At 43.2% G+C, this 26719-nt stretch overlaps 1 protein-coding gene and 1 long non-coding RNA gene across 3 annotated transcripts in view; both read right to left on the bottom strand.

Moving 5' to 3' along the window:
* Window positions 1-1408: 1408 nt before the first annotated feature.
* Window positions 1409-4112, bottom strand: LOC105483803 (uncharacterized). Of its 2 annotated transcripts, none has more exons than XR_011621576.1 (3): window positions 3876-4112; window positions 2687-2820; window positions 1409-1490 (listed from the first exon to the last, which is right to left on the bottom strand). It is a non-coding gene; the product is annotated as an uncharacterized lncRNA (long non-coding RNA). The 2 variants fall into 2 exon arrangements; XR_011621575.1 differs by lacking the exon at window positions 3876-4112 and adding an exon at window positions 3270-3428.
* A 3918-nt stretch (window positions 4113-8030) lies between these two features.
* Window positions 8031-26719, bottom strand: part of LOC105483800 (zinc finger protein 732) — an 88921-nt gene continuing 70232 nt past the window's right edge. The window contains exon 4 of the mRNA XM_071093943.1: window positions 8031-8167. Coding sequence (XP_070950044.1) covers window positions 8145-8167 — 23 coding nt within the window. The 3' untranslated portion in view covers window positions 8031-8144. The remainder of the gene's footprint in view (window positions 8168-26719) is intronic.

The raw sequence follows: 26719 nt of genomic DNA, 5'->3' as shown, positions 1-26719 counted from the left end.
AGATCAGCCTGTTACTGTGTCTATATAGAAAGAAGTAGACATAAGAGACTCCATTTTGTTCTGTATTTGAGATGCTGTTAATCTGTGACCCTACCCCCAACCTTGTCCTTGCAAGAGACATGTGCTGTGGTAACTCAAGGTTTAATGGATTTTGGGCGTGCAGGGTGTGTCTTTGTTCCTAGGAAAAGCTAGGTATTGTCCAAGGTTTATCCCCATGTGATAGGATGAAACAATGCTGCTAAAAGGTTTATCTCTAGGCACAGGATTTTCCTTTAAACTTATTCATGTCACAGAGATCCTTGTTCTTATGGCTTACTGCTGATTTCCTCCCTAAAAACGATCCTATTGTCCTGCTGGTGCCGGCGTGGGTCCTCTGTAAGCTGAGCGCCGGTCCCCTGGGCCCCCGCTTTTCTTCCTCTATACTTTGTCTCTGTGTCTTATTTCTTTTCTCAAGTTTCTCGTTCCACCTAACGAGAAACACCCACAGGTGTGGAGGGGCAGGCCACCCCTTCAGCAGAGGTTAGTTTTGCAAAGGATAGAATGTGGGTAATACGAGTAAGATTGAAAGGCCACAACTCAACAGCAAATACTTCTTACATTAATTTGAGAAATACTTTCAACTGATTCTCTGAAAGATGTTGGTTTGCAGCAGACATTTGGGAGTATGGTTGCATATTGTAATCACCTGGAGAGCTTTAAATCACACTGCTGCCTGGGTCTCACTCTAGAGATTGTCTTAATTATTCCCTTGCAACTTGGGTTTGGGAACATTAAACACCACCTCCCACATGCACAGCAGGTTATTCTAATGTGCACACAAGGGTAAGAAGCATTGATTCAGGGTCAGGAATGCATTGGTTGTGTGTGATTTCTATGTGTGCTCTAGGCATTTGCCCTATAGCTGCTCCTGGATGGGGGTCTTAGAAAACATCTTGGCCCTTGAAAACATACTCTGCTGGTTGGCTAAATTGCAACAGGGAAAAATATCAGCAGCTTTATCTCTATGTCACTTGCCGTTGAGCAAAAGTTGTTTCAGGCACAGTAAGTTGATTTAGTCTATATTAAAAATCATAAGTATCCTACCAATACAGAATAAGGATACAAAGGTTTCCAGATATGTGGAGTGCATTATAGGTGTTTTCGTATTTATCCTATAAGAAATTACAAATGTAATGGTGGGCGTTAATTTCCTAAACCAATGCTTAGCCATTCCCTCAAATCATTTCCAGTTTTTCCAAGAGACTTCAGAAGCATTCCCTGGAGTGAATTATTTCTAATGGTGAAGAGTACTGGATAGATGGGATGAGATTCTCAAAAAAAAAAATCTTGCTTCTACTTCAGAAGTGTCACTCTTCCACCCCTTGAAGGACCAGGAAACCTGGCTGAGTGGTGTGGTCTATGGAGGTGCATGGGCTTAAGAGACAGGCCAACGATGATCCTGAGTCCAAGCCAGCTGCTTAGTAGATGTGGGACAGTTTTATAAGCCTTACCTGCAAGAAAAAACAAAACAAAATTGATTGCAAAAACAGAAATTTAAAAAATTTTCTTATTGTATTCATGTTCTTGGCAATGGCTTTTATGCTGGTTCCCATCAACAGACAGAATCTGTTTCCTAAACCTTGAACTTTCTTGTTTAATTTGCACAGGCCAAAGCTGTGCATGTGACAGTGGGTCAGTTTGGTGCCTAGGCTCAAAAGGTCTTAAATAGTTCTGTTATCTTTTTCAGAATTTTTCCATATCCATGAAAACAAGCCCATTTTAGCTTTCTGTAGGATAAAGTAACATGCTGAGAAAAGCCATAGAGCCTCAGTTTACAGACAGCTCACTCCCAGAAGCAGAGCCACCTAATTCACCAGCAGCTGAACACTCACACCTGTAGGAGCCAAACTGAGCCCAGAAGAATGGCCCAGCTGAGCCCAGTCTAAATTTCTAACCACCTCAACCCCTGAGAGAGGAGACAGTCAGAGGCTGGTTAGGAAGATAGGGAGGGAGGGTCTCGGGAGAGGAAAACCACCCGCGGGACTGCACCTGCCCCGCCCCTGTAGCTAGTGGGAAGAAATGTGGTTAAGAACTTCCTCTTATGCCAGGATGTTGCTCAGATGGGACTATCCCTATCCCAGCTTAGGCATAGGCAAAATAAATCAACCTAAATTTCCTTGTTTTCACCCAGCTCATTGTAAAGTCATTAACATGATATAAGTATTGTGGTTTTAGCTTCTCCCCTGTAAGTTTCCCTTAGGCACTCATGGGTAATAACCAAAATGGAATCACTGTGGCCAACCCCAGGCATGCGCAGATGCAACACCCTTGGTGGGGAACTTGACCCCTCCCATTTGGGTAGAACCCACAGAAGACTTCCTCGTTCTTGCCACATAAAAGACCCAGAAGTCAGCCCCATTTCTGGCAACATGCTTTCAGGTCCCCTCTGGCTGCTGAGAGCTTTCCTATTGCTTAATAAATCATACTCTGCTTTCTCATTCTGGTGTACACATGCCTCATTTTTCCAGGTCATGGGAGGAGAGCCTGAACCTGGCTGAACTGAGACCACCACACTGGCACCAAACAGCAACTAGGAGACCGTGATATTCACGTGGACACTCTCAGCTTGCACCTCTGCTTTCTCTAGGGGGCACTGTCCCACCCACCCTTGAGCCTGAGGAGAAAAGTTGATAGGCTGTTCCCTCACTTCCAGCAGAAAAGAGGTGTTCAGGCCGTCACTTCCCTGAAGTCAGAGCCTTCATGGCTGCACTCAATGTGGCAGCCACCTGCCATATGTAGCTACTGGGTACCTGGAATGTGGCTGGTTTGAAGTAGTATGTGCTGCGAACAAAAAAATGCACAGTGAGTGTAGAAGAATTAGACCAGAAATATACTTTATTTCTAATTATTTATTGATCATGTATTAAAACTATTTTGGATACAATAGGTTACAATTATAAACAATTTCACTTGTTTCTTTTTATTAGTTTGGATGTGGCTAATAAAAAACTAAATTCACAACTAACATTTTATTTTTTAGAGACTTGTTTCCTCTTCCAATCTCAGGTGTCCTACTCAAAAGACCAGAGGCTAGAAAGGTTATGAAATCTAAAACATTAAAATAATTGTGATTATATTGTTTCCATTTGTGAGCAAGCGGGTGTCTGTGTGTGTGGGCGCGCGGGCATGCACAATTGATAAATGGACGTAACATTACACATCAGAAGGTTAAAAATGAACCCCCAACAGAGCCAGGCCTAGCACAGAAAGCAAGCCCTGACTGAAAATACCTGGAGACACGAGTCTGTGACTCTTGCCTCGTTAAGTGTATGGTCGAATTTCTGGCACTCGAATTCTGTCACTCAAAGCTTGAGGGCGTAGAGCTAGTAGCAGTATCCAATGAGGGCGCTGGACTGGGAACTGCCCAATCAGGCAAAGGAGGGGGCGGCATCCGGGATCTGGCGCGGCTTTTACCTTTCCCTTCAGCCAGAGCTGGGTTAGGGGCTCACTGTCCTGCTTCCACCCCTCAGGGAGGCTTCGGTGATTCCGCCACAGCCTCAGCCTCCCTCGCTCTGTGACCAGCGGATATTGGGTGATTCTAACTAAGACTTCACGACACCCTTGAAGCCCTGAAATGGTGAGTGTGCGGGGCAGGGCATCCCGAGGCTGAAGGGGGGGGGGGGCTTCATCGGCACCGGCGGGAAATGGCGGCGGCAGGACCGAGTCTACTGAGTCCCCGCTGCCGCCGCTCAGCCCTCCGTCCTCAGTCCCCTCCGGTGAGGGACCCCACTCCTGTCGGTCCCCGCACGGCGGCTCTGCCCAGCCTGCAGCCCTCCTCCTTCAGCTCTGTGCCCGCAGCCCCGCGCCTTCCCCGGGCTGTGGGGTGAGGAGCTCACCGGGAAGATGCCGGCGCCGCGTGCGCGGGCACCGCGTGGGAGGAGCTGTGGTCCGGGGTCCCGTCCTTACTTTACCCTGTTCCAAATGAGATGGAGGCCCCCTCAAAACACAGAGTTCATGTGAGCAAATGGGGACTCATTAATGGGACAGCGCCCCCGTGGCTCTTGGTTTGGGGGCTGCCAGCGGGTCTTGAAGGAAAGGCTTTTGTGAAGTGTGTGAGGAAGGGAAGCCATTCACCCGCCCGCCCCAACTTTCCCACCAGTCCCCTTGCCCTGAGCGGCTCCTCCGCGTGGCCGTTCCTGAGCGGCGTCTTTTAGAATACGCTGGTGTCCTGTGCACAGCGCTTCGCTGGGTTCTGTGAGTAGTTCTGCCACATTATGGAACTTGAGGAAGGTGTGGGTACCCCTGGTTTGCAGGCCTTCAGAAATGAAAACGGGTGTCCAGACGCAGGGACTGGCGTCTGCAGTGGGGCAGTTGAGGGAAGAGCTCTGAGCTTGTGGGGTCTGCGCTGACTCTGGGTGGGGTCGTTAGTGAGTTGCTGGACAGCCAGTTGGGGCTGGAGCATTGACCGGTGTTGAGGAAACTCCGCACGTTTTCTGTCAGAAGAAACACATGGAGACATGGCTGAGCCTGGGCTGGAGGGAGTGGCTGGTGTCTGCCAGAGGCGCGACTGGGTTCTGCACATGCGCGGTCCTGCTGGGCACTGTCCTGTTCCTCCAGGTCTCCTTGCGGGGAGAGAGGGGACTGAGAACTTGGAGGAAAGGAGTTCTGAGAAACATCCCTTCCCCGCACCCTGCTGCCGGCCGCCACCTGGTGCTAACCCACTCCTGAGCACGCCCACTGGGTATTCGAATGGCCACACTCACCCCAGGACAGGGTTCTACCCTCAGGAATTGTGCCCATGGCAGCTTTGCGCCTACAGTTTTCTCCTAAGAACACACACAATGCCCAGAAGACTCCTGGCTCATGTCAACCCCAGATCTGTAGCAGGAATCTGTTTTCTTCACCTACCTAGGCTTCTGGACCACCTGATCTTAATCTCCTCTGCCTTTATGGACTCAGGAATCAGTCAGAGCTTAGCCCTGCCTGGGCCTGAACTTGTAGCACAAACCAGTCATTTCATCAATCCTGCCTTGCCCCCACCCAAGGCTCTTGATAGCACCTTTCTCTCTTATGCTCTTTTCTTCCCCACACATCCTCTTTCCGGTGCACACAGTTTGCTCAAGTGCATCCCTCATGTGCTACAAGAATTCCAACGTTAGTGAGTTCAAGACCAGACCTTTAGACCTGCCTGTTGTAGGACCAAATACAAATTAGAAAAGGCTTAATGCTTTCTCTTTAGAATGAGGGAAGACTTTTTGCTCTTCTCCCTTTTCTTAAAGCATTTAGTTTGAAAACTTTTATATTTAAATATTTTCTCTGCTGCTTTGAAAAGTATGTAAATCATTTTTGTCAGTTAACTAGGTCATTTGTCTTTTTTGACTCAAAACTCTCTTTAGGACCTGGGAACTATTGCGTTGAAATGCAAATAGCAAGAATATACACCCTATGCCACAATTTCTGTAGGCAAGTAGGAGGCTGCCTTCAGCCCATACGTGCCTCCACATTTCAAAACTACGTCCTATCATGAACATATGGAAAGTGGTTTTTTGGTTGGTTTGTTTTTAATGTTACCAATTAGAAAACCCAGATGACCTCCCAAATTACTAGTTGACGTTATTATAAACTGTGTATGACAAATGGTGCTGTCATGTCTTGTACTTGAGTACTAATGGCGACGTTTTTTCTGTATTTGCAATCTATTAGATTGCCTGTGATGCACATCGTATTTTGGTTTAATTAAATAACAAATCATTATCTTGCTGTTCTATTATTGTGGAGAGTATCATAGGATTGGAGATTATTTTGCTTTTAGTTATATTTTCCAAACACTGTCCAGAATTACCACATGGTATACACAAAGTGCCCACCAGGCTTCTCTTTAGAAAAAACCTTCCTTCTAAGGATTCCAGTCACAATCCACAATTTTGTGGCAAAGTAAACAAAGTGCAGCAAAGTGCTCCACAAATCTGCAAACCAAAAGTTCTCTTTATTTGGGATCTACAATCACTTCTAGAGCAGTTAGACTAGATTTCTACAAAAATAACCTTTCAGGACAGCCATCAGTTATTCCACTTCCCTCCATGCTCCTGACATCTTCAGATTTGACACTGGTTCAGACATCATGGGGCCCATACACCCAACCAGGATCACACATGTGCATTGATTAAACCTGAGAACTTCAATTCTGTCCCTTCTCCCCTTGTCCAAATGCTCACAAATGTCCATAGCTCACCAGCCCTCCAGGACCTAAATGTGCATTCCCAAATTCTGAATTTATGTCCTGGGATTTGAGAGAAAAATGACACTTTTATCTGAGAAATACAGGTTCTTTTAATTATCAGACCCAGAGACTTGTTAAAATGAGACCACAGTCCTACTGTTCCCCTCTTTGAACTATTTGTTTTTTGAAATTCCTTGCTATTGCCATCAGTGGCTATAAAGTAACCTAATAATACCACAGTGGGCACTGTAACCCACACTCTATGGCTTAACAATATATAGCCAGCCACTAACCAATTTTACTTCTGTAAATCAATAGGAATGTCTAACAACTTTGTATCAGTCCCCTCTCTGCTGTCTTTTTTGCCTTTAAAAATACACTTGTAACTGCTTCTAATTGGAGTATATATTCAGGGCAGCTTTATACTGCAAGGTCGCAATCTTCAAGCTTTGGCCCAAATAAACTCTCTACTTATGTTTACCCCAGTTTTTTCCTTTTAGGTCAAAATGTTCTTCAGAATGTGTTGAAGGAGCCTCCATGAAAGGCTGTCTCTGGTTTTACTCTGTTTGCTGTAATCCCCAGGAATGCAGAGGCACATTGATCTCACCTAGAATCTGCACATAAAAGCTGGCTTCTGCCTAAGATTCACAAGTTAGGGCCAGACTTTGGGTTGAAGACATACAGAAAACTCACAGAAGGCATTTTCTGCATCATGAGAAGTCAACATAGACAACTTAAACCCCACTTTCAGCGTGGAGCCCTTTGAGTTTTCCAGGTCTTGTCACCTGCTACAGCTGTGTGAGAAGCTTCTGGTGTGAATAGAATCCTGTGGCAGAATCTGTAAGTGTATAACAAGCACCTTAGCAGTGGGAGGTTAGGGCCACAAAATATCCAGAGCCATAATCACAACCATAATCACAAGTATGCCATCCTGTATACTGGCGTACTGGAGAACTTTCGTCTTTCCTCTTGTCTCAGAGTTAGCTGATCAGGGACAGTGCATATCACATCTGGATCTAGAATCTGCAGCTCTGCCTGGGCAGTTCTATTTTCTATTTGCACTCCATGAAGTCAGTCTCAGTCTCTCTTGCCTGGATCACTATGGGGGCTTCAGCCAGGGTCACTGAGGACACTCAGTGAGTATTTGAGACATTTGAGGATGTCTTGTGCAGACTGGGGTCGGTCTGACAAAGTCTAATTCTGGTTCCATTTCAGAGAAAGAGAAATGACTTATCAAGGGTTTGTTCCTCCCCTCACAGAAAGAATCTCATTGATTCATAACCAGTTAAGAGTTGTTCCAGTTTTCTGGTTCTGGAGACTCAAACTGATCAATAAACTAATTGTTTCTATTTTGTATGGTCATTAGAAAAAGAGACGAAGCAGTCACGGTCCCTCCCATGAAGGAACTTGCAGTCTAGAGCACATGAATAAATGGTTGAATTCAGCATCATGTGTTCAGTACAAAGACGGAAACTGCATGGGAAGCTTAAGCTTCATTTGGGTTACTTCCCTTTTATTGTTTTGTGAGTTTTGATGCCTCTACCTGAAGGGCTATTCATGGATAGAAGAGAAGTTCTTATTATTTGTATTGTTTTTAGCTTGCTAAGAATAAGTATTTAGCTTCTAATATAATTGGTCCAGAAAAACATAAGGGTTTTGGTTAAATTCCTCCTTATTGTATGTTGTAATATAGACAGGGAAGTGTCTAAAATAGATTAAAATTACACAAACTCTGAGAATCAAATTTCTCTTGCTCAGGCTTAGAAAAAACAAAACTGAAAATACTTAGTGGCCCAGAGAGCAGAAGCCTAGGGCCCACCTTCTATCCCAACCCTGCCCAGATCCACCCTCTGCTGAATCTTGTCCAGGTCTAATCCACATTGAAATCTCTCACAGAACTGCTTAGAGGAGATCTGAGTTTGGGGTGGCTACTCCTACTGCCTCTTCAGAGCTGGTGCTTCCAATTTCCTGAAACACAAAAGCAGATAAATGGGGAAAAGCAATATACTTTTGTGCTTTAAATTCTTTTTATAAAATTAAAACCAGTGTTTCTAGAGACACCCAGCAATCTGTTCTCCATCCCTACAGTTTTATTTTTTTTTAACAATTCTCAAAGTAAATACAAATACAAAAATAAATTCCTCTGAATTGCACTTAACACTTCCATTCTGTTTCTCTCCCATCTATTTATATTGAACTATTATTCTGAACTTATTTTAAAAAAAATCAATCATAGGGAAACAAAAAAAAAATAGAAATGCTGGGCCCTGCATTTAAATCCTGGAAATTATGGGACACTTAGTACCCACCTCCCAGGATGTTATGAGAATTAACACACATAATGTGATCTTCCCAGCACAGTGCTCTGTGACATACTCCTGCACACACAGTACATGCTCCTTAAAGATCACAGTAATGCATGTGCACGTGTTTTTCAAATGCAGACTTATTCAGATATTGCCACCATCTCCAGCCTCTGTAACCACTGAAGGGCCTGCAGAGAATGCCCTGTTTCAGGATGATGACTGGTGGTCTTGTCTTCAGATGAAAAGTATTTGTGTTGGGGTAAGGGACCCTGTGTGCTGTGCCTTCTTACTCTAGCTGAGTGGTACTATAATGGATTTAGGGGGAGGAATATCAGCATCAACAGGAGACTTGCTATAAGAAGCTCCTTTTCATGGACACTTTTCAAACCTGCAGAATTTTGTTATTTACAGTGAGGCCTAGATTAGCAAATAATTTATATGCACATTGAAGCTTGAAAGCCAGTGCTTAGCTGACTCTCAGCCCAGTCTTCTAATAGGATCACATGGACTGTTTGAAGAGAAGCAGTCACTTGTTCCCTCCCCACAGATTCTGTCTGTTTTTCTGGGTGGAAACATCCCTGTTTTTTTAAATTAAAACATGATTCTACAGCGAGGCCAGGGTCAAGCATGAGGGTTTCCAGATACTCTTATGAGTGGTGAGTTTACCCTTTGTTCGAGGAAGTCACAGGGCCTACTCTGCTTGGTTTTGGTAGCAGGTCAGTGTTGCCCATATTTCCATTGCAGCAACAGTAATTGCTTGCATGCCATCCTTTTTCCTAAGTTATAGAATACTTTAGAGAACATTACTGTGTTGAAAGTTATTTTATCAGATAATTACAGTCAGAACTAGCTCCCTTAACTCATTTCTCCTGTGGTCAAATTGAGACCTCTGTCACTGGCCAGGTGCAGTGGCTCACACCTGTAATCCAGCACTTTGGGAGGCCGAGGCAGGCGGATCACAAGGTCAGGAGATCGAGACCATCCTGGCTAACAAGGTGAAACTTTGTCTCTACTAAAAATACAAAAAAAAAAAAAAAAAAAAAAAAATTAGCCAGGCGTGCTGGCGGGTGCCTGTAGTCCCAGCTGCTCTGGAGGCTGAGGCAGGAGAATGGCATGAACTCAAAAAGCGGAGCTTGCAGTGAGCTGAGATGGCGCCACTGCACTCCAGCCTGGGCAACAAACAAGACTGTCTCAAAAAAAAAAAAAAAAAAAAAAAGAACTCTGTCACATTCAAGGATGTGGCTATAGAATTCTCCCCAGAAGAGTGGAAATGTCTGGATCCTGCCCAGCAGAATGTATATAGAGATGTGTGTTGGAGAACTATAGAAATCTGGTCTCCCTGGGTGAGGATAACTTTCATATGTAATTCCTAATATTCCCTCAGAGTTTTATTTTTTCTCTTTGTAGAATGTTTCTTGGGAGCTTCTGCTTTGCGTGAATTAGTTTCAGTTTGTTTCTTCATGAAAAAATTGGGAGTTTGCTGGTGTAAAAAAAAATCTTTAAGATGTTTCATCTTTACCTAAACCTTCTCTTTTCTTGAGGTAATTTGTGTCCTTCACTCTAGATTACTGGTAAATCTAGAAATTCAATGTTGTAAAATATTGTTTTCCACATCTTAAAATCCAATTTGCACCAATTTTTTTTGATTCAGTAGTACTGGGTAGTGGAACTTAGAAACCACAGATTTAAAATACTTAAATATTCTAAAGAGCCTATCAGGAAACAATTTTTGGATTAATTTTTTTAGAATCTTCCATCATTTGTCTTTTCTTCTTAGCATAGGGCTAGGCTGGTAATTGGCGAATCCTTGGCAATAGTCATGTTACTTTTTTTTTTTTTTTTTTTTTTAGTAAAACAAGTGTTGCTCTCTTTAACTCAGACCTGATCACTTGTTTGGAGCAAAGAAAAGAGCCCTTTAATGGGAAGACACATGAGACAGTAGCCAGAGCCCCAGGTAGGTGAGAGTGAATGAAGGAGAGGACACAGGCAAGGGTACCAAAGGCAAAAAAGAAAGCCAGGCCTTAAAATGTAGTTTGGAAAGCTCTTCTTCAATGCAAATAATTTCTGAAGAGGCTGCATTTTTTCTCATGTTCACAAATAGGGGCATCCGCAGCCCATGCTGTTAAGTCTTCTAAGAATTCTCTTTTTTCTTTTTTTTGAGATGGAGTCTTGCTCTGTCACCCAGGCTGGAGTGCAGTGGTGCGATCTCAGCTCACTGCAGCCTGTGCCTCCCAGGTTCCAGCAATTCTCTTACCTCAGCCTCGTGGGTAACTGGGATTACAGGCATCTGCCAATACACCTAGCTAATTTTTGTATTTTTAGTAGAGACAGGGTTTTGCCATGTTGGCCAGACCGGTCTCAAACTCCTGACTTTAGGTGATCCACCTGCCTCGGCCTCCCAAAGTGCTGGGATTACAGGTGTGAGCCACCACACCAAGCCCTCTCTTTTCTTTAGCGATCTCCCTTCAAGTTTACAGGGAGAGCCAATGTCCACTTTATCACTTATAAGGGGCTGCATGATCTGACTGCTGTTCCATTGCTTTTGGAGACATAGGAATTCTTGTGTTATTGAGGACCTCTATGTTAACGTATTTTTTTCAAATATTGATTTTGTTTCATGCCTAAATATGTAAGGCAAGTAGTGGACATATTGGAATTTGGTTCAGAAATCCCAGGAACACTAGGGACAGATGTTGCACCTTTTCTGCTTAGTGATTTTTAACCTTATTGCAAATGTAATTCTACAAAAATTCTTTCTTAGCAATTTTATAAGAACGATAAGCATTTTCCTAAATATGAAAAATGTATTGCTGATTGTACTTCAAAATGTTATTGTTTTAGTATAAACTCAGATTTGTAATTTAAACTCTACGTGTGTAAATTTTCAAATTATAATACAGTTTAAAGCATAGTTTTCCAACCTTTTAGCTTCCCTGGGCCACATTGGAAGCAGAATTGTCTTGGGCCACACATAAAAAACACTAACACTAATGATACCTGATGAGCTTTACAAAAAAAAGTTCATGAATAATTTTTATGATATCTACCACAACAGATAAGCAAAATGTTCTTACATTCATAGGATTGAACACCAGTTGATTAAAGTATCTACTCACCTTCAAGATTTCTTTTCTTCCCCCCCAAGAGGGAGTCTCGCTCTGTCGCCCAGGCAGGAGTACAGTGGCGCGATCTCAGCTCACTGCAAGCTCCACCTCCCTGGTTGACGTCATTCTCCTGCCTCAAGCCTCCAGAGTAGCTGGGACTACAGGCGCCCGCCACCACGCCCAGCTAATTTTTTTGCATTTTTAGTGGAGACAGGGTTTCATCATGTTAGCCAGGATGATCTCGATCTCCTGGCCTTGTGATCCACCCGCCTCTGCCTCCCAAAGTGCTGGGATTACAAGCGTGAGCTACCGCGCCCTGCTAAGATTTCTTAAATGCACTGTCATTAACTAGAAGACTGCTAAGTGTATATTATTATTTCCTAATAACTATTATCTTATAATTTTAGTAAGAAGCCTACTGGGGACCGGGCACAGTGGCTCACGCCTGTAATCCCAGTACTTTGGGAGGCCGAAGTGGGCGGATCACCTGAGGTCAGAAGTTCGAGACCAACCTGGCCAACATGGTGAAACCCCGTCTCTACTAAAATTACAAAAATTAGCTGGGTATGTTGGCAGGCACCTGTAATCCCAGATACTCAGGAGGCTGAGGTGGGAGAATTGCTGAACCCGAGAGGCTGAGGTTGCAGTGAGCTGAGATGGCACCATTGCACTCCAGCCTGGGCTACAGAGTGAGACTCTGTTTCAAAAAAAAAAAAAAAAAAAAGCCTACTGGGATTCTGTCATTGAGGTCTATCATCTATATCTATGTAAAAATGTGGATCTCACACATGCACACACCTATATAAGTTATATGTGTGTATTGTAAATTCTCACTTAACATTGTTGATAGTTTCATGGAAACTGTAAGTGAAGCAACATGTTGTTTAAGAAAACTAATATTGGCTGGGCGCGGTGGCTCACACCTGTAATCCCAGAACTTTGGGAGACCGAGGCAGGTGGATCACGAGGTCAGGAGTTTGAGACCAGCATGGCCAACGTGGTGAAACCCCATCTGTACTAAAGATACAAAAAATTAGCTGGCTGTGGTGGCACGCACCTGTAATCCCAGCTACTCAGGAGGCTGAGGCAGGAGAATCGCTTAAACCCAGAGGCGGAATTACCATAGTTGAATTGATAGAAACAAGGGTTATGTTTGAATGGTATATGTAGCAACATTGTTTTATTTAAAGATGCAGTGGGTTTTATATATGTATGCATGATCATATTATCTACAAACAGTAACATTTTTACTTCTTTTCCATGCTGGAGAGCTTTGTTGTCCTTTTCCTTACCCAATTTTTCTGAAAGAAACTTCCAGGAATATGTTAAGATAGAAGCTGTGGCCCTGCAGGCGGGCCTGCGTATCTTGGCCTCAGCTGTGGTCTCGGAAGCAGCCCTGTGTCTGTACATTTGAAGGATCTAACAATAATTAGTTTCTGTAAACTATTTTTGACAGGTAAAGATCTCTCATTTGTTTGGTCCACAGGCTGATGAGATTACCTCTGGGGTTGCAGAGAAGAAGGATTGTAGCTGGGTTACAAGGGTGATGCTGAGTCTGCTGTGGGGTCTGCCTTTGATGGTTGTGTTACCAGAGATTTGGACAGTCATGGATTCTTTCTGGGCCATGGAAAGATTAAATATCCTTGAGGACATTAATCTATATGGCAGGCAGTAGGGTAGGGTTTGAAGTTTTTCTGCATGTGTCGGGCCAAATATCAGGTGTATGAATGGGTTTGGCTTCTGCTGACTACCTGGGAACAGTTTTCACAAGTCTCTATGTGGGTCCCTGAGTGTGTACAACTGGCCACAGACTGTGACTGTGAGGGTTAGAACTGAGTCACAGGGCTGCTTCAGGGAGCACAACTGAGGCCAAGATATACAAGGCTGCCTCCAGGGTTATGGCTGGGTGTGTCTCCCTGCAGGTCTCTTAACGAAGGACCACTTGTGGACTGTAGCTGAGAGGAGTTTGAGAAAGGTTGCAGAAGTGCTTCATAATCTTCAGTAACACCAAGCTTGTGTGCCATTTCCTTGTCTGTAGCCATGTCTATGGGCCCTTGAGTTAGCCACCTGGGTGAGGGCCTGTTTTTTCTAAATAACCCTCCTTGATCTCTGGCTCCACTGAGGCTTCACAACCCTAACCATAGGCAAGCGTGTTTCTACTTCTGTTTCCTAGTTTACTACACAAGATATTGTATAAAAGTGGAATCATACACTATCACTTTGTTGGTGTCTTAACAAACACTTTAAATAATGGCTTTGAGATTTATCCTTATTGTAGCATGTCACAAGATATTTTCATTGGAGGCTAAAGAAGATTTCATCGTATGTATAAAGCACATCTTTTTAAATCATTCATCCATTGAAGGGTGTTTGAGTTTTTTCAGTTTTTGGATTTTGAAAATGATATGGTTCGGATCTGCGTTTTCTTTTTTTTTTTTTTTTTTGAGACGGAGTCTCGCTCTGTCGCCCGGGCTGGAATGCAGTGGCCGGATCTCAGCTCACTGCAAGCTCCGCCTCCCAGATTCCCGCCATTCTCCTGCCTCAGCCTCCCGGGTAGCTGGGACTACAGGCACCGCCACCTCGCCCGGCTAATTTTTTTGTATTTTTAGTAGAGACGGGGTTTCACTGTGTTAGCCAGGATGGTCTCGATCTGCTGACCTCGTGATCCGCCCGCCTCAGCCTCCCAAAGTGCTGGGATTACAGGCGTGAGCCACCGCGCCAGGCATGGATCTGCGTTTTCATTCAAATCTCATGTCAAATTTCCATCCCTAGTGTTGGAGACGGGCTTGGTGAGAGGTGGTTGGGTCATAGGGTTGGCTTCTCATGAATGGTTTAGCTTAGCCCCTTTGGTACTGTCTGCCATAGCGAGTGAGTTCTCCTGAGATCTCATTTTTCAAAAGTATGTGGCACCACTTCTCTCAGTCTCTCTTACTCCTGCTCCCACCATGTAAGATGACTCACCGTCCCTTTGCTTTGTGCTATGATTGGAAGCTTTTTGAGGTCTTCCCAGAAGCAGAAGCTGCTGCACTTTCTGTACAGGCTATAGAACCATGACCCAATTAAACCTCCTTTTTAAAATAAATTGCCCAGTCTCAGGTATTTCTTTATCAATGCCGGAATAAACTAATACAGTGAATATTGCTGCAGTAAACATGAATATGCAAATATTTCTTTCAGGTATACTTTGCATATTTTGAATAGATGCTCAGAAGTGGGGCCGGGCACCATGGCTCACACTTGTAATCTCAGCACTTTGGGAGGCCAAGGCAGGTGGATCACTTGATGTCAGGAGTTCAAGACCAGCCTGGCCAACATGGTGAAACCCTGTCTCTATTAAAAATACAAACATTAGCCAGGAGTGGTAGTGTGCACCTGTAATCCCAGCTACTTGGGAGGCTGAGCCACAACAATCACTTGAACCCAGGAGGCTGAGGTTGCAGTGAACCAAGATCACGCCACTGCACTCCAGTCTGGGCAACAGAGCAAGTCTCTGTCTCAAAAAAAACAAAGAAAGAAAGAGGAGTGGGCTTACTGGGTCATATAATAACTTCATTTTTAATTTTTGGAGGAACCTTTATACATTTTTCAGGTACAAATGACAACATTTGTCATTGTTTGCTTGATATTGGCCATCCTAATTAATGCACAATAATACCTTATTGTGGTTTTGCTTTACATTTTGCTAAAGATTGGAAATTTTTTTCAGTAATTGTTTGCTGTGTGCATTTCATCTTTGGAGAACCATTTTAATCTTGTTCATTTGTTAATCATGTTACTTAGTATTTGTTGATTTTTTTGAAGTTGTTCTGGATGTTAGCTTCTGTCAAATATATGCTTTTTAATTTGTTTTCTTCTTAGATGGGACTCTTACAAAATGTTTCATATGCAGAGATAAATTTAATGTAGTCCCATTTCTCTGAGTTTCTTTTAATTTGTTGCTCAGATATTTGATGTTGTATGCAAGGAAACACTGCTGAGACCAAGGTCATAAACTTACTATATTTTCTTCTAGAAATCGTATAGGTATAATTCTGACATTTAAATATTTAACTCATTCAGGACAGTTTTTGTATATGGTTGGGGGAAGGACCCAACCTCAGTTTTTCCCATGTAGTTACAGAGTTTTCCAACACCATTTATTGAAGAGACTGTCTTTTTCTTGTTGTGCGGTCATAGCAACCCTGTTGAAGATCATTTGAGCATATACACAAACATGGTTTGCCTTTAAGTTCTGGGTTCTGTTCCATCACTATTTGTCTTCTTGCAAGTACCACACTGTTTTTATTTATGTAGCTTTGTAATCTGTTCTAAACAAAGGAAGCATTGTGCCTCTAACTTTGTTCTTGTTTTCTAAGAATGTTCGGGCTATCAGTGGTCCTTTGATATTCCATGTAAATGTAAGAATTTTAAAAAAGATGTCTTTAAAAAGCATCATTTGGATTTTCATCAGGATTACATTGAATTTGAGTATCACTGTGGGTGGTATTGTCATTTAAAAATATTAAATCTTCTGTTAAGTTTCACATATTTTTGGATTTGGCAATTTTGATTCTGCTTTTGATTTCTAGTTTGATTCCAAGTAGTATGAAAGGATGCATTGTGTAATTCAATCTTTAATATGTACCAGGCTTAATACCTTGATGACAAAATAATCTGTACAACAAACCTTCATGACACAAGTTTACGTATATAACAAACCTGCACATATACCCAGATCTTACAGTTTTAAAAAATAAGAGTTATTTTGTGTTCTAACAGGTTGTCTGTGAAACAACAACTACTCATTTTCTTCTCCACTTAGCCCCTGACGCAGTTTAGTCTACTTTCTGTTTCTAGGAGCTTAACTACTTTAGGTATCTTATGTAAGTAGAATTATATAGTATTTATCTTTTTGTGCCTGGCTTCTTGCACATAAATAAAGTCTCAAAAACGCATCCTTAGGCCAGGCGTGGTGGCTCACGCCTGTAATCCTAGCACTTTGGGAGGCCTGGGTGGGCAGATCACCTGAGGTCAGGAGTTTGAGACCAGCCTGGCCAACATGTTGAAACCCTGTCTCTACTTAAACCACAAAAATTAGCCGGGCATGGTGGCAGGCACCTGTAATCCCAGTTACTCAGGAGGCTGAGGCAGGAGAATTGCTTAAACCTGGGAGGTGGAGGTTGCAGTGAGCCGAGATTGTGCCATTGCACTCCATCCTGGGGGACAAGAGCGAGACTTTGTCTCAAAAAAAAAATAAAAATAAAAAGTGCATCCTTATTGTGGATATAACAAATTTTTCTGCTTTTAAGAAGCTGAATAATGTTTAATTATTAGTACATTCCAAATTGTTTTTATTCATTTATTAAGAAAACTTGGCCAGGCGCTGTGGCTCAAGCCTGTATTCCCAGCAGTTTGGGAGGCCGAGGTGGGCGGATCATGAGGTCAGATCGAGACCATCCTGGCTAACATGGTGAAACCCCATCTCTAGTAAAAATACAAAAAATTAGCCGGGTGTGGTGGCAGGTGCCTGTAGTCCCAGCTACTCGTGAGGCTGAGGCAGGAGAATGGCATCAACCCAGGAGGCGGAGCTTTCAGTGAGCCGAGATCATGCCACTGCACTCCAGCCTGGGCGACAGAGCGAGACTCCGTCTCAAAAAAAAGAAAAAAGAAAACTTGATTCTTCCCACATATTTGCTTTTGTAAATGATGCTACAATGAATATGGATGATGGATGTGTAAATTATTCTTCATTTGATAACATATGCAAGGGATTATTTATGTGCTCTATTCTGTTTCACTGGCATTGTCTTTTTTTTGATCCGGTTATAAAGTATTTCAATTACCATAACTTTATAATAGGTTTTCAAAATCAGGATGTATGATGCTTCTGTTGTTGTTTCTCTTTTTGACATTTTTTGAGCACTTCTGGCCTCCTTCATTCTCATATGTATTTAGGATTGCTTCTTTCAGTAATGTAAAATATGCATAGCTGCTGTCATCCAAAGTATACCACCTTTTTCTTCAGCACTCTGTGTCAGGGGAGACAAAACCCATCTTTGACAGCCTGCCAAAAACCAAAAATGTGGGCAGATATTCTGCGTTTATCTTTCTCTCCTGAGGAAGCATAGAGTTGGGAGTTTCTCATTGTTGACCATGCTGTACTGGCAGAAGGTAAGGCTGTGCCGGACATAATAAAATTTTAATAAAATTTTTCTTCTCTTCTACATGTTTTTGGCATTTTGCTAAAGTGAAGTAGTACACATTCTTAACTATGTTTTGGAATTCCCACAAAGGCAATGTGATCAATATGATGTTAAGGTCATATATCTATGAAGAAATGAGGACCAGTGATTTTTATTTTTAAGCCTTGCAATTTAAATTGATATTTTTATTTATTATTTTAATTTTTAATTTTTGTGAATACACAGTAGCGCTCTCTCTATATATAATATATATTTTATATATATATATTTCTTTTTTTTTTTTTTTTTGAGATGGAGTCTTGCTCTGTCGCCCAGGCTGGAGTGCAGTGGCGCAATCTCAGCTCACTGCAAGCTCCGCCTCCCGGGTTCACGCCATTCTCCTGCCTCAGCCTCCCAAGTAGCTGGGACTACAGGTGCCCGCCACCATGTCCAGCTAATTTTCTAATTTTTTTTTAGTAGAGATGAGGTTTCACCATGTTAGGATGGTCTCGATCTCCTGACCTCGTGATCCACCCGCCTCGGCCTCCCAAAGTGCTGGGATTACAGGCATGAGCCTCTGTGCCTGGCCTCTCTCTCTCTCTTTTACATGAGATTTTTTATACAGGCAAGAAATGCATAAAAATCACATCAAGGTAAATAAGTATTCATTATCTCAACTATTTGTCCTTTGTTTTACAGACGATCTGATTTCATTCTTTTAGTTATTTTAAAATGTACAATTAAATTGCTTTTGACTATAGTCACTCTGTTGTCCTAGTAACTACTAAATCTTACTCTTTCCAATTTTTTTGAACCCATTAACTTTCCTCACTTCCTCCCAGCCCCCTACTATATTTTCCAACCTCTGTAACAATCCTTCTTCATGAAATTAACTTAATTTTTAGCTCCAGCAAATGTGTGAGGACATGCAAAGTTTGCCTTTATATGCCTGGATTATTTCTCTAAACATAATGATCTCTAGTTCCATACATGTTGTTGCAAATCACAGAATCTTATTCTTTTTTTACGGTTGAAAAGTACTCCATTGGCCGGACGTGGTGGTTCACACCTCTAATCCCAGCACTTTGGGAGGCTGAGGTGGGCAGATCACCTGAAGTCAGGAGTTCGAGACCACCCTGGCCAACATGGTGAAACCCCGTCTCTACTAAAAATACAAAAACAAGACCGGGCGCAGTGGCTCACGCCTGCAATCCCAGCACTTTGGGAGGCCGAGGCAGGTGGATCACGAGGTCAGGAGATGGAGACCATCCTGGCTAACATGGTGAAACCCCGTCTCTACTAAAAATATAAAAAATTAACCGGGCGAGGTGGCGGGCACCTGTAGTCCCAGCTACTCGTGAGGCTGAGGCAGGAGAATGGCGTGAACTCTGGAGGAGGAGCTTGAAGTGAGCAAAAAAAATTAGCTAGGTGTGGTGACTGGTGCCTGTAGTCCCAGCTACTTGGGAGGCTGAGACGGAGAATGCCGTTAGCCGAGATCTTGCAGTTAGCCGAGATCGCCCCACTGCACTCCAGCCTGGGAGAGAGAGAGCGAGACTCCAACTCAAACAAAAAAAGAAAGAGAAGTACTCCATAGTGTATATGTACCACATTTGCTTTATCCATTCATGTGTTAATAGACACTTAGGTTGCTTCTAAATCTTGGATAATGTGAACACTGCTGCAATAAAAATGGAGGTACAAATATCTCTTTGATGCCCTGATTCCCTTTCTTTTATGTAGCTACTTAGGATTGGGATTGCTGGATAATATAGTAGCTCTATTTTTCATTTCTTCAGGAACCTCTAAACTGTTCTTCACAGTGATTGTACTAATTTACATTCCCACCAAGACAATGCCAGAGTTCTTTTCTCCACATCCTCATCGGCATTTTTTATTGCCCAACTTGGGTAAGAGCCGTTGTAATTGGAGTAAGATAATATCTCATTGTCATTTGGTTTGCATTTATCTGATGATAAATGATGTTGAGCACCTCGTCATATGCCTTTTTGTCATTTGTATGCCGTCTTTTGAGAAATCTCTATTCAAATTTGTGCCCATTTATAATCAGATTATTCAGTTTTATCCTATAGAGCTGTTTGTGAACTTTACATATTTTCATTATTAATTTTTTTTTCTGATGGGCAGTTTACACATATTTTCTCTCGTTTTATGTGCTCTCTCAACTTTGTTAATTGTTTCATTTGCTGTTTAGAAGCCCTTTAACTTGATGTGATTCCATTTCATTTTTGCTTTGGTTGCCTGTGCTTGTGACATCTTTGCCCAGTTTCCTGGGCTTCACCTGTAGAGCTTCACCAATGTTTTCTTGTAGGAGTTTCATAGCTTGAGGTTTTAGATTTGTCTCTAATCCATTTTGATTTAATTTTTTTATATGGCAAGAGATGGGGTCTAGTTTCATTCTTCTGAATATGGATATTCAGTTTTTGTAGCACAATTTATTGAAGACTCCTTTTCCCAGTATATATTCTTGACACCTTTGTCAAAAATAAGTTGGTTGTAGATACATGGATATGTGTCTGCATTCTCTCTACTGTTTCACTGATCAGTTTCATGCTGTTTTAATTACTGTAGCTCGGTATCATTCAAAGTCAAATACCGTGATTCCTCTAGTTTATTTTTTCTTACAATGGCTTTGGGTGTTCTGATTCTTTTGTGGTTCTGTCTACATTGTAGGATTGTTTTTTCTATTTCTGTGAAGAATGTCATTGATGTTTTTCTAGAGGTTGTACTAAATCTGTAGATTGCTTTGGGTAGTATGGACATTTTTAAAATGTTGATTCTTCCTATTCATGAACATAAAACATTGCTCAGTTGTTTGTCTTTTTAAATTTCTTGCATCAGTGTTTTATAGTACTAATTGTAGAGATTTTTCACTTCTTTGCTTAATTCCTAGGTATTTAATTTTAATTTGTGACTATGTTCTCTTGATTTGTTTTTACATTGTTCACTGTTAGCATATAGACACACTTTTTTTTTTTTTTTTGAGACGGTCTCGCTCTGTCACCCAGGCTGGAGTACATTGGTGCAATCTCCGATGACTGCAACTTCTGCCTCCTGGGTTCAAGCAATTCTTCTGCCTCAGCCTCCCATGTAGCTGGGACTACAGGCATGAGCCACCACACCCGGCTAATTTTTGTAGTTTTTTAGCAGAGACGAGGTTTCACCATGTTGGCCAGGCTGGTCTCCAACTCCTGACCTCAGGTGATCCGCCCGCTTCAGCCTCCCAAAGTGCTGGGGTTACAGGCATGAGCCACTGCGTCCAACTGACTTTTAATCTTATATCTTGACCAATTCTAGTAGTGTTTTAGTGAAATATGTTTTTCCATATATAAGACCACATCATCTGCAAACAAAGGTAATTTGACTTCTTCCTTTCCAATTTGGATGCCTTTTTTTCCCCTCTTTCTCATTGCTCTAGCTAACACTTCTAGTATTATGTTGAATAACATTGGTGAAAGTGTGTATCCTTTGTGCCTCTTCTTTTTTCTTTTGTCTTCTTCAGATGCAGACACCTTATCAGAATGTTTTTGGGTTTAGGTTCCCAACTTTATGAGGTAACTTGTCCTCAGCCATACTGTTGTCTTTTCCTGGTCCTAGGCTTCAGAACTCTCTGGGGAAGATCCCAGATGTCCACGGCAGCCATGTCTTTTGGAGTGGTTAGGGTATAAGAGTTACTGCAGCATCTCCTCATAGTGGACAGCCTGAGGGGTGGGGTGGACCCTCTCGGAAGCAGCTGGGTGCCCTGGTGCTCAGAGCACTCTCATGGTTTATGCTTCATTCAAAAAGCCACATCCTTGTGGCATTATTTTTTTTCTTTTTTTTTTTTTTTTTTTTTTTTTGAGACAGTCTTGCTCTGCTGCCCAGGCTGGAGTGCAGTGGGATGATTTCACCTCACTGCAACCTCCACCTCCTGGGTTCAAAGAATTGCCCTGCCTCAGCCTCCCAAGTAGCTGGGGCTACAGGTATGCGCCACCATGCCCGGCTAATTTTTTGTATTTTAGTAGAGACGGGGTTTCACTGTGTTAGCCAGGATGGTCTCAACCTCCTGACCTCAGGTGATCCACCCACCTTGGCCTCCCAAAGTGCTGGGATTAAAGGTGTGAGCCACTGTGCCAGGTCTATGCCACTTCTTTTTTTAAAAAGACTAAATAGCTTTCTGAGATCTTTATTTAATTTTATTTATGTACTTATTTTAAGAGATAGGGTCCTGCTATATTGAGCAGACTAGTTTTGAACTCCTGGCCTCAAGCAAAAGTTAGTGTCTATGTATAGAAAAATTAAATAATTTTACTCCCTTCAACATAGTATTTATGTCACATTCTACATCTTTTTATATTGTATACCCTTTAACAAATTATTGAAGCTATATGTAGTTTTAATAAATTTTTCTTGTAGCTTTTATACCAGAGTTAAATGTGATTAATTCATTCACCATAATTATAGTTTATAGCTTCTAAATTTGACTATGTATATATGATTTTCCATAAGATTTATATTTTTGTTGTAAGTTAGGATTCCATTACAACTTAAATTCTCATTAGCAATTGTTGTCAGTCAGGTCTAGTGATTAAAATTTCAACTTTTTTTTTAATCAGAGGAGATTTTGAAACTTCATTTCTTTCTTTCTTTCTTTTTTTTGAGACAGAGTTTCGCTCTGTCGCCCAGGCTGGAGTGCAGTGGCCGGATCTCAGCTCACTGCAAGCTCCGCCTCCCGGGTTTACGCCATTCTCCTGCCTCAGCCTCCCGAGCAGCTGGGACTACAGGCGCCAGCCACCTCGCCCGGCCAGTTTTTTGTATTTTTTAGTAGAGATGGGGTTTCACTGTGTTAGCCAGGATGGTCTTGATCTCCAGACCTCGTGATCCGCCTGTCTCAGCCTCCCAAAGTGCTGGGATTACAGGCTTGAGCCACCGCGCCCCGCTGAAACTTCATTTCTAAAGAACAACTCTGTCAGGTATAGTCTTCTTAGTTGTCAAGGTTTTTTCTTAATCTTTCTTCATTTGCACTTTAAATATATGGTTTTACTCCTATGTGGCTTGCATGGCTTTTGCTGGGCAATCTGCTGATAACCTTGTAGGAGTTCCCTTGTATGTGAAGAATCTCTTTTCTCTTGTTTCTTTTAAGAATCTCTCTTTGTCTTTGAATTTTGGCACTTTAATTATAATGTGTTCTTGGCAATTTTTGTTAGATTCTTCTTGCTATAGACATTTTGAGCTTTTAAATTTAATGTCTAGATTCCTTCTAAGGTTGGGAAGAATTTAAGACATTATATCTTTAAACAATTTTTTAAAAATTTCTTACTCATGAACCTCCTAAAATATGTACATGCTTACCATTTATTATAAAATATGGGGGCCAAATGCTTTATTCACTCTTACATTCTTTTTTTAAATTCTAACTAGGAACTTTCAAATAACTTACTTTTACATTTGCTGATTTTTTTTTTTTTCCTGTGTAATGGTGAAAGAAATCAGGCACATTCCTCAGCCCCGGGCTCAACAAACAGGCCCAGTACAAACACATCCCACCATATATCTCTCAACTTCCTGAGCCCAGTACAAACACATCTCTCAACTCAGAGAATACCATATATCTCAACTTTAGAAAAACACCACCTGGAAAGTCCCCGATAAGGACACAGCCGTTTGTGGTTTTACAGAAAGCGTGGGAACCAATAGAAAACTGCTAAATGTATAACTTAAAATGTAAACCAATTGTAATGCTGTAACCAAAAGAATTCCTTTGTTCCTCTGTAACTTTACGTATCCTGTTTACATCGGGCTATAAAAAGCAAGCACTCGCATTGTTCGAGGCCCTCTTGTATGCTGTGGAATAGAGGGACCAAGTTCGAACTTGTAGTAAAGGATCCTTGCCACTTGGCTTTGACTCTGGACTGTGGTGGTCTTCTTTGGGGAACAAACGGTCTGGGTATAACATCTGGGGGCTCGTCCGGGATTCCCCAAGCCCACCAGACCCCTGGTCAATGGATCTACCAGGATCAATCTGCTGATAGGTGAGCCGGCTCGTCTCTGTTTGTCTGTCTGTGTCTGTTCTGAACCTGTATCTGTGACTCGCAAGGTCTGAAACTGAAGCTGACGCAGTCCTGGTGGATGCGCTATAGGACAGCCAGCGGAGACCAGTGGGAGACGTCCCCTGGCTCTCGTCTGATCTAGATCTTTATCTGAACTGATTCTGACCCGGGCTTCCGGAGCGCACTTGCGGCTAGAAATTATTAATACGCCAGGTTTCCTTTACAGGAATTCTAACCCATATTCTTTTACAGGAAGAGACTACAGATTATTACAGGATGGGTAATACCCAGAGCACTCCCCTATCTCCCCTTACAAGTAATTTCAAGGATGTTAGAGCAAGGGGCCATGGTCTTAGTATGGAAATCAGGAAGGGAAAGCTAATTACTCTGTGCCGCTCCGAATGGCCTGCCTTTGATGTGGGGTGGCCACCCGAAGGGACGTTCCAACTTCCTGTCATCACTAGAGTAAAGTCCAAGATTTCCTACCTGGGCGTGTGGGCCACTTAGATCAAATCCCGTATATCCTCATATGGCAGGACCTTGTTGAGAACCCGCCTCCTTGGCTGTCCCCATTCCAATCAGCCCCTGAACCCTGTAAGGCACTGGTTGCTCTGCTGCTAAAATCCAAGCAACCGACTTCCCCCCCCATCCTGTTCTACCTGATAGCAGGGACCCACTGTCCACAGAACCCCCTCCGGGCCCCAGGCCCCAGCCCCCTGGGCTGAGCCGCGGGAAGGAGCAGGCGGACGGGAAGTGGCTGGTGCACCCGGACCCACTGAAAGTGGAAGTAACTCTGAAGGGCTGGCGGGGCGGAGGCGAGGGCGCACTTGTGGGCTAGCCCCCCCCCCAGCCACCTGACTCCACAGTGGCTCTACCCCTTCGGGAAATAGGACCCCTAGATGACACAGGAATCCCCAACCTCCAGTACTGGCCATTCTCCACCAGTGATCTGTATAACTGGAAGACTCAGAGTGCTCGGTTTTCAGACAACCCCAGAGATTTAATGGCTTTACTGGATAGTGTCATGTTCACCCACCAGCCCACTTGGGATGATTGTCAGCAGCTCCTCCGAATCTTGTTCACAATGGAGGAGTGAGAGAGAATACAGGTAGAAGCTAGAAAGCTGGTCCTGGGGGACGACGGTCAACCGACTGCCAACCCCGACCTCATAAATGAGACTTTTCCTCTGACCAGGCCAGCGTGGGACTACAACACGGCAGAAGGTAGGGGATGGCTATGCCTTTATCGCCAGACTCTAATGGCGGGTCTCCTGGCAGCTGCTTGCAAGCCCACTAATTTGGCTAAAGTATACTCTGTTCTGCAGGGAAAGACAGAAAGCCCAGCTACCTACTTAGAAAGATTAATGGAAGCTTTTAGACAGTACACCCCCATAGACCCAGAGGCTCCAGGAAGTCAGGCAGCTGTTGTAATGTCTTTTGTAAATCAGGCGGCCCCAGACATTAAAAGGAAACTCCAGAAATTAGAAGACTTAGAGGGAAAACAGATTCAGGACCTCCTTCAGATAGCCCAGTGGGTTTACAATAACAGAGATACTCCAGAGGAAAAGCAATTTAAGGCCACTGAAAAAATGACCAAGGTCCTGGCAGCAGTAGTACAGAAAGAGCATCTACAGCCAGAGAACACCCAACCTAGGAGGTCCCCCAGACATGATAATCTGAGCAAAGACCAATGTGCCTACTGTAAGGAAGCTGGCCACTGGGTAAGAGACTGCCCCAAAAAGAAACAATGAGGACAGGGACCCCCTAGGACTACACCCGTACTAGTCACTCAAGACGAAGACTAGGGAAGACGGGGTTCGGACCCCCTCCCCGAACCTAGGGTAACTTTGCAAGTGGAGGCATTCGCAGTTCAGTTCTTGGTCGATACGGGAGCACAACACTCGGTCCTAGTTAAAACTAATGGAAAATTATCCTCCAAGTCCTCATGGGTACAAGGGACCACAGGAATTAAGAAATGCCCCTGGACAATACAAAGAACAGTAAACTTCGGAGCCAGGAATGTAACCCATTCTTTCCTGGTCATCCCTGAGAGCCCCTGTCCCCTATTAGGGAGAGACCTGCTAACTAAAATAGGAGCACAGATCCATTTCCTCCCTGAGGGGCCTGTCGTGACCAACTCCCAAAATCAGCCAGTGTCCATCCTGACTATAACCCTAGAAGATGAGTACCGGCTCCACCAGGAGCGAGCGGCCCCTGACCAGGACATAGCAACCTGGCTCCAGCAATATCCAGGAGCTTGGGCAGAAACGGGGGGCTTAGGACTAGCAAAACACCGTTCTGCCTTGTTTGTTGAACTCAAGCCTGGGACAGACCCCGTTCGGGTACGCCAATACCCGATGCCCCTAGAGGCCGAAGAAGGGATTGCACCACATATTCGCCAGCTCCTCGACCAAGGGGTCCTTCGCCCATGTCACTCGCCCTGGAATACTCCATTGTTGCCGGTACGAAAACCTAATAGCGGAGAATACAGACCTGTACAAGACTTGAGAGAAGTCAATAAGAGGGCTATGGACATACATCCAACTGTGCCTAACCCGTACACCCTCCTGAGTACCCTAAACCCTAAACATCAATGGTACACTGTTTTAGATTTAAAAGATGCTTTCTTCAGTTTGCCTTTAGCCCCTCAGAGCCAAAAGCTCTTCGCCTTCGAGTGGACTGACCCTGAGAGGGGCATAAGTGGCCAACTGACATGGATCAGACTGCCGCAGGGATTCAAAAACTCTCCTACCCTGTTCGATGAGGCCCTCCATGAAGACCTGGGTGAGTACTGATGCAAACACCCTGAAATAACCTTACTACAGTATGTTGATGACCTCCTGATTGCTGCCGAGACCCAAGAAGCTTGTATTCAAGGGACCAAGGGTCTCTTACAGACTCTA

Source organism: Macaca nemestrina, chromosome 3, assembly GCF_043159975.1.
Source record: "Macaca nemestrina isolate mMacNem1 chromosome 3, mMacNem.hap1, whole genome shotgun sequence".
Classification (NCBI taxonomy): Eukaryota; Metazoa; Chordata; class Mammalia; order Primates; family Cercopithecidae; genus Macaca; species Macaca nemestrina.
Note: the sequence above shows the minus strand (reverse complement) of the source record. Positions and strands in the feature narration are given on the sequence as shown.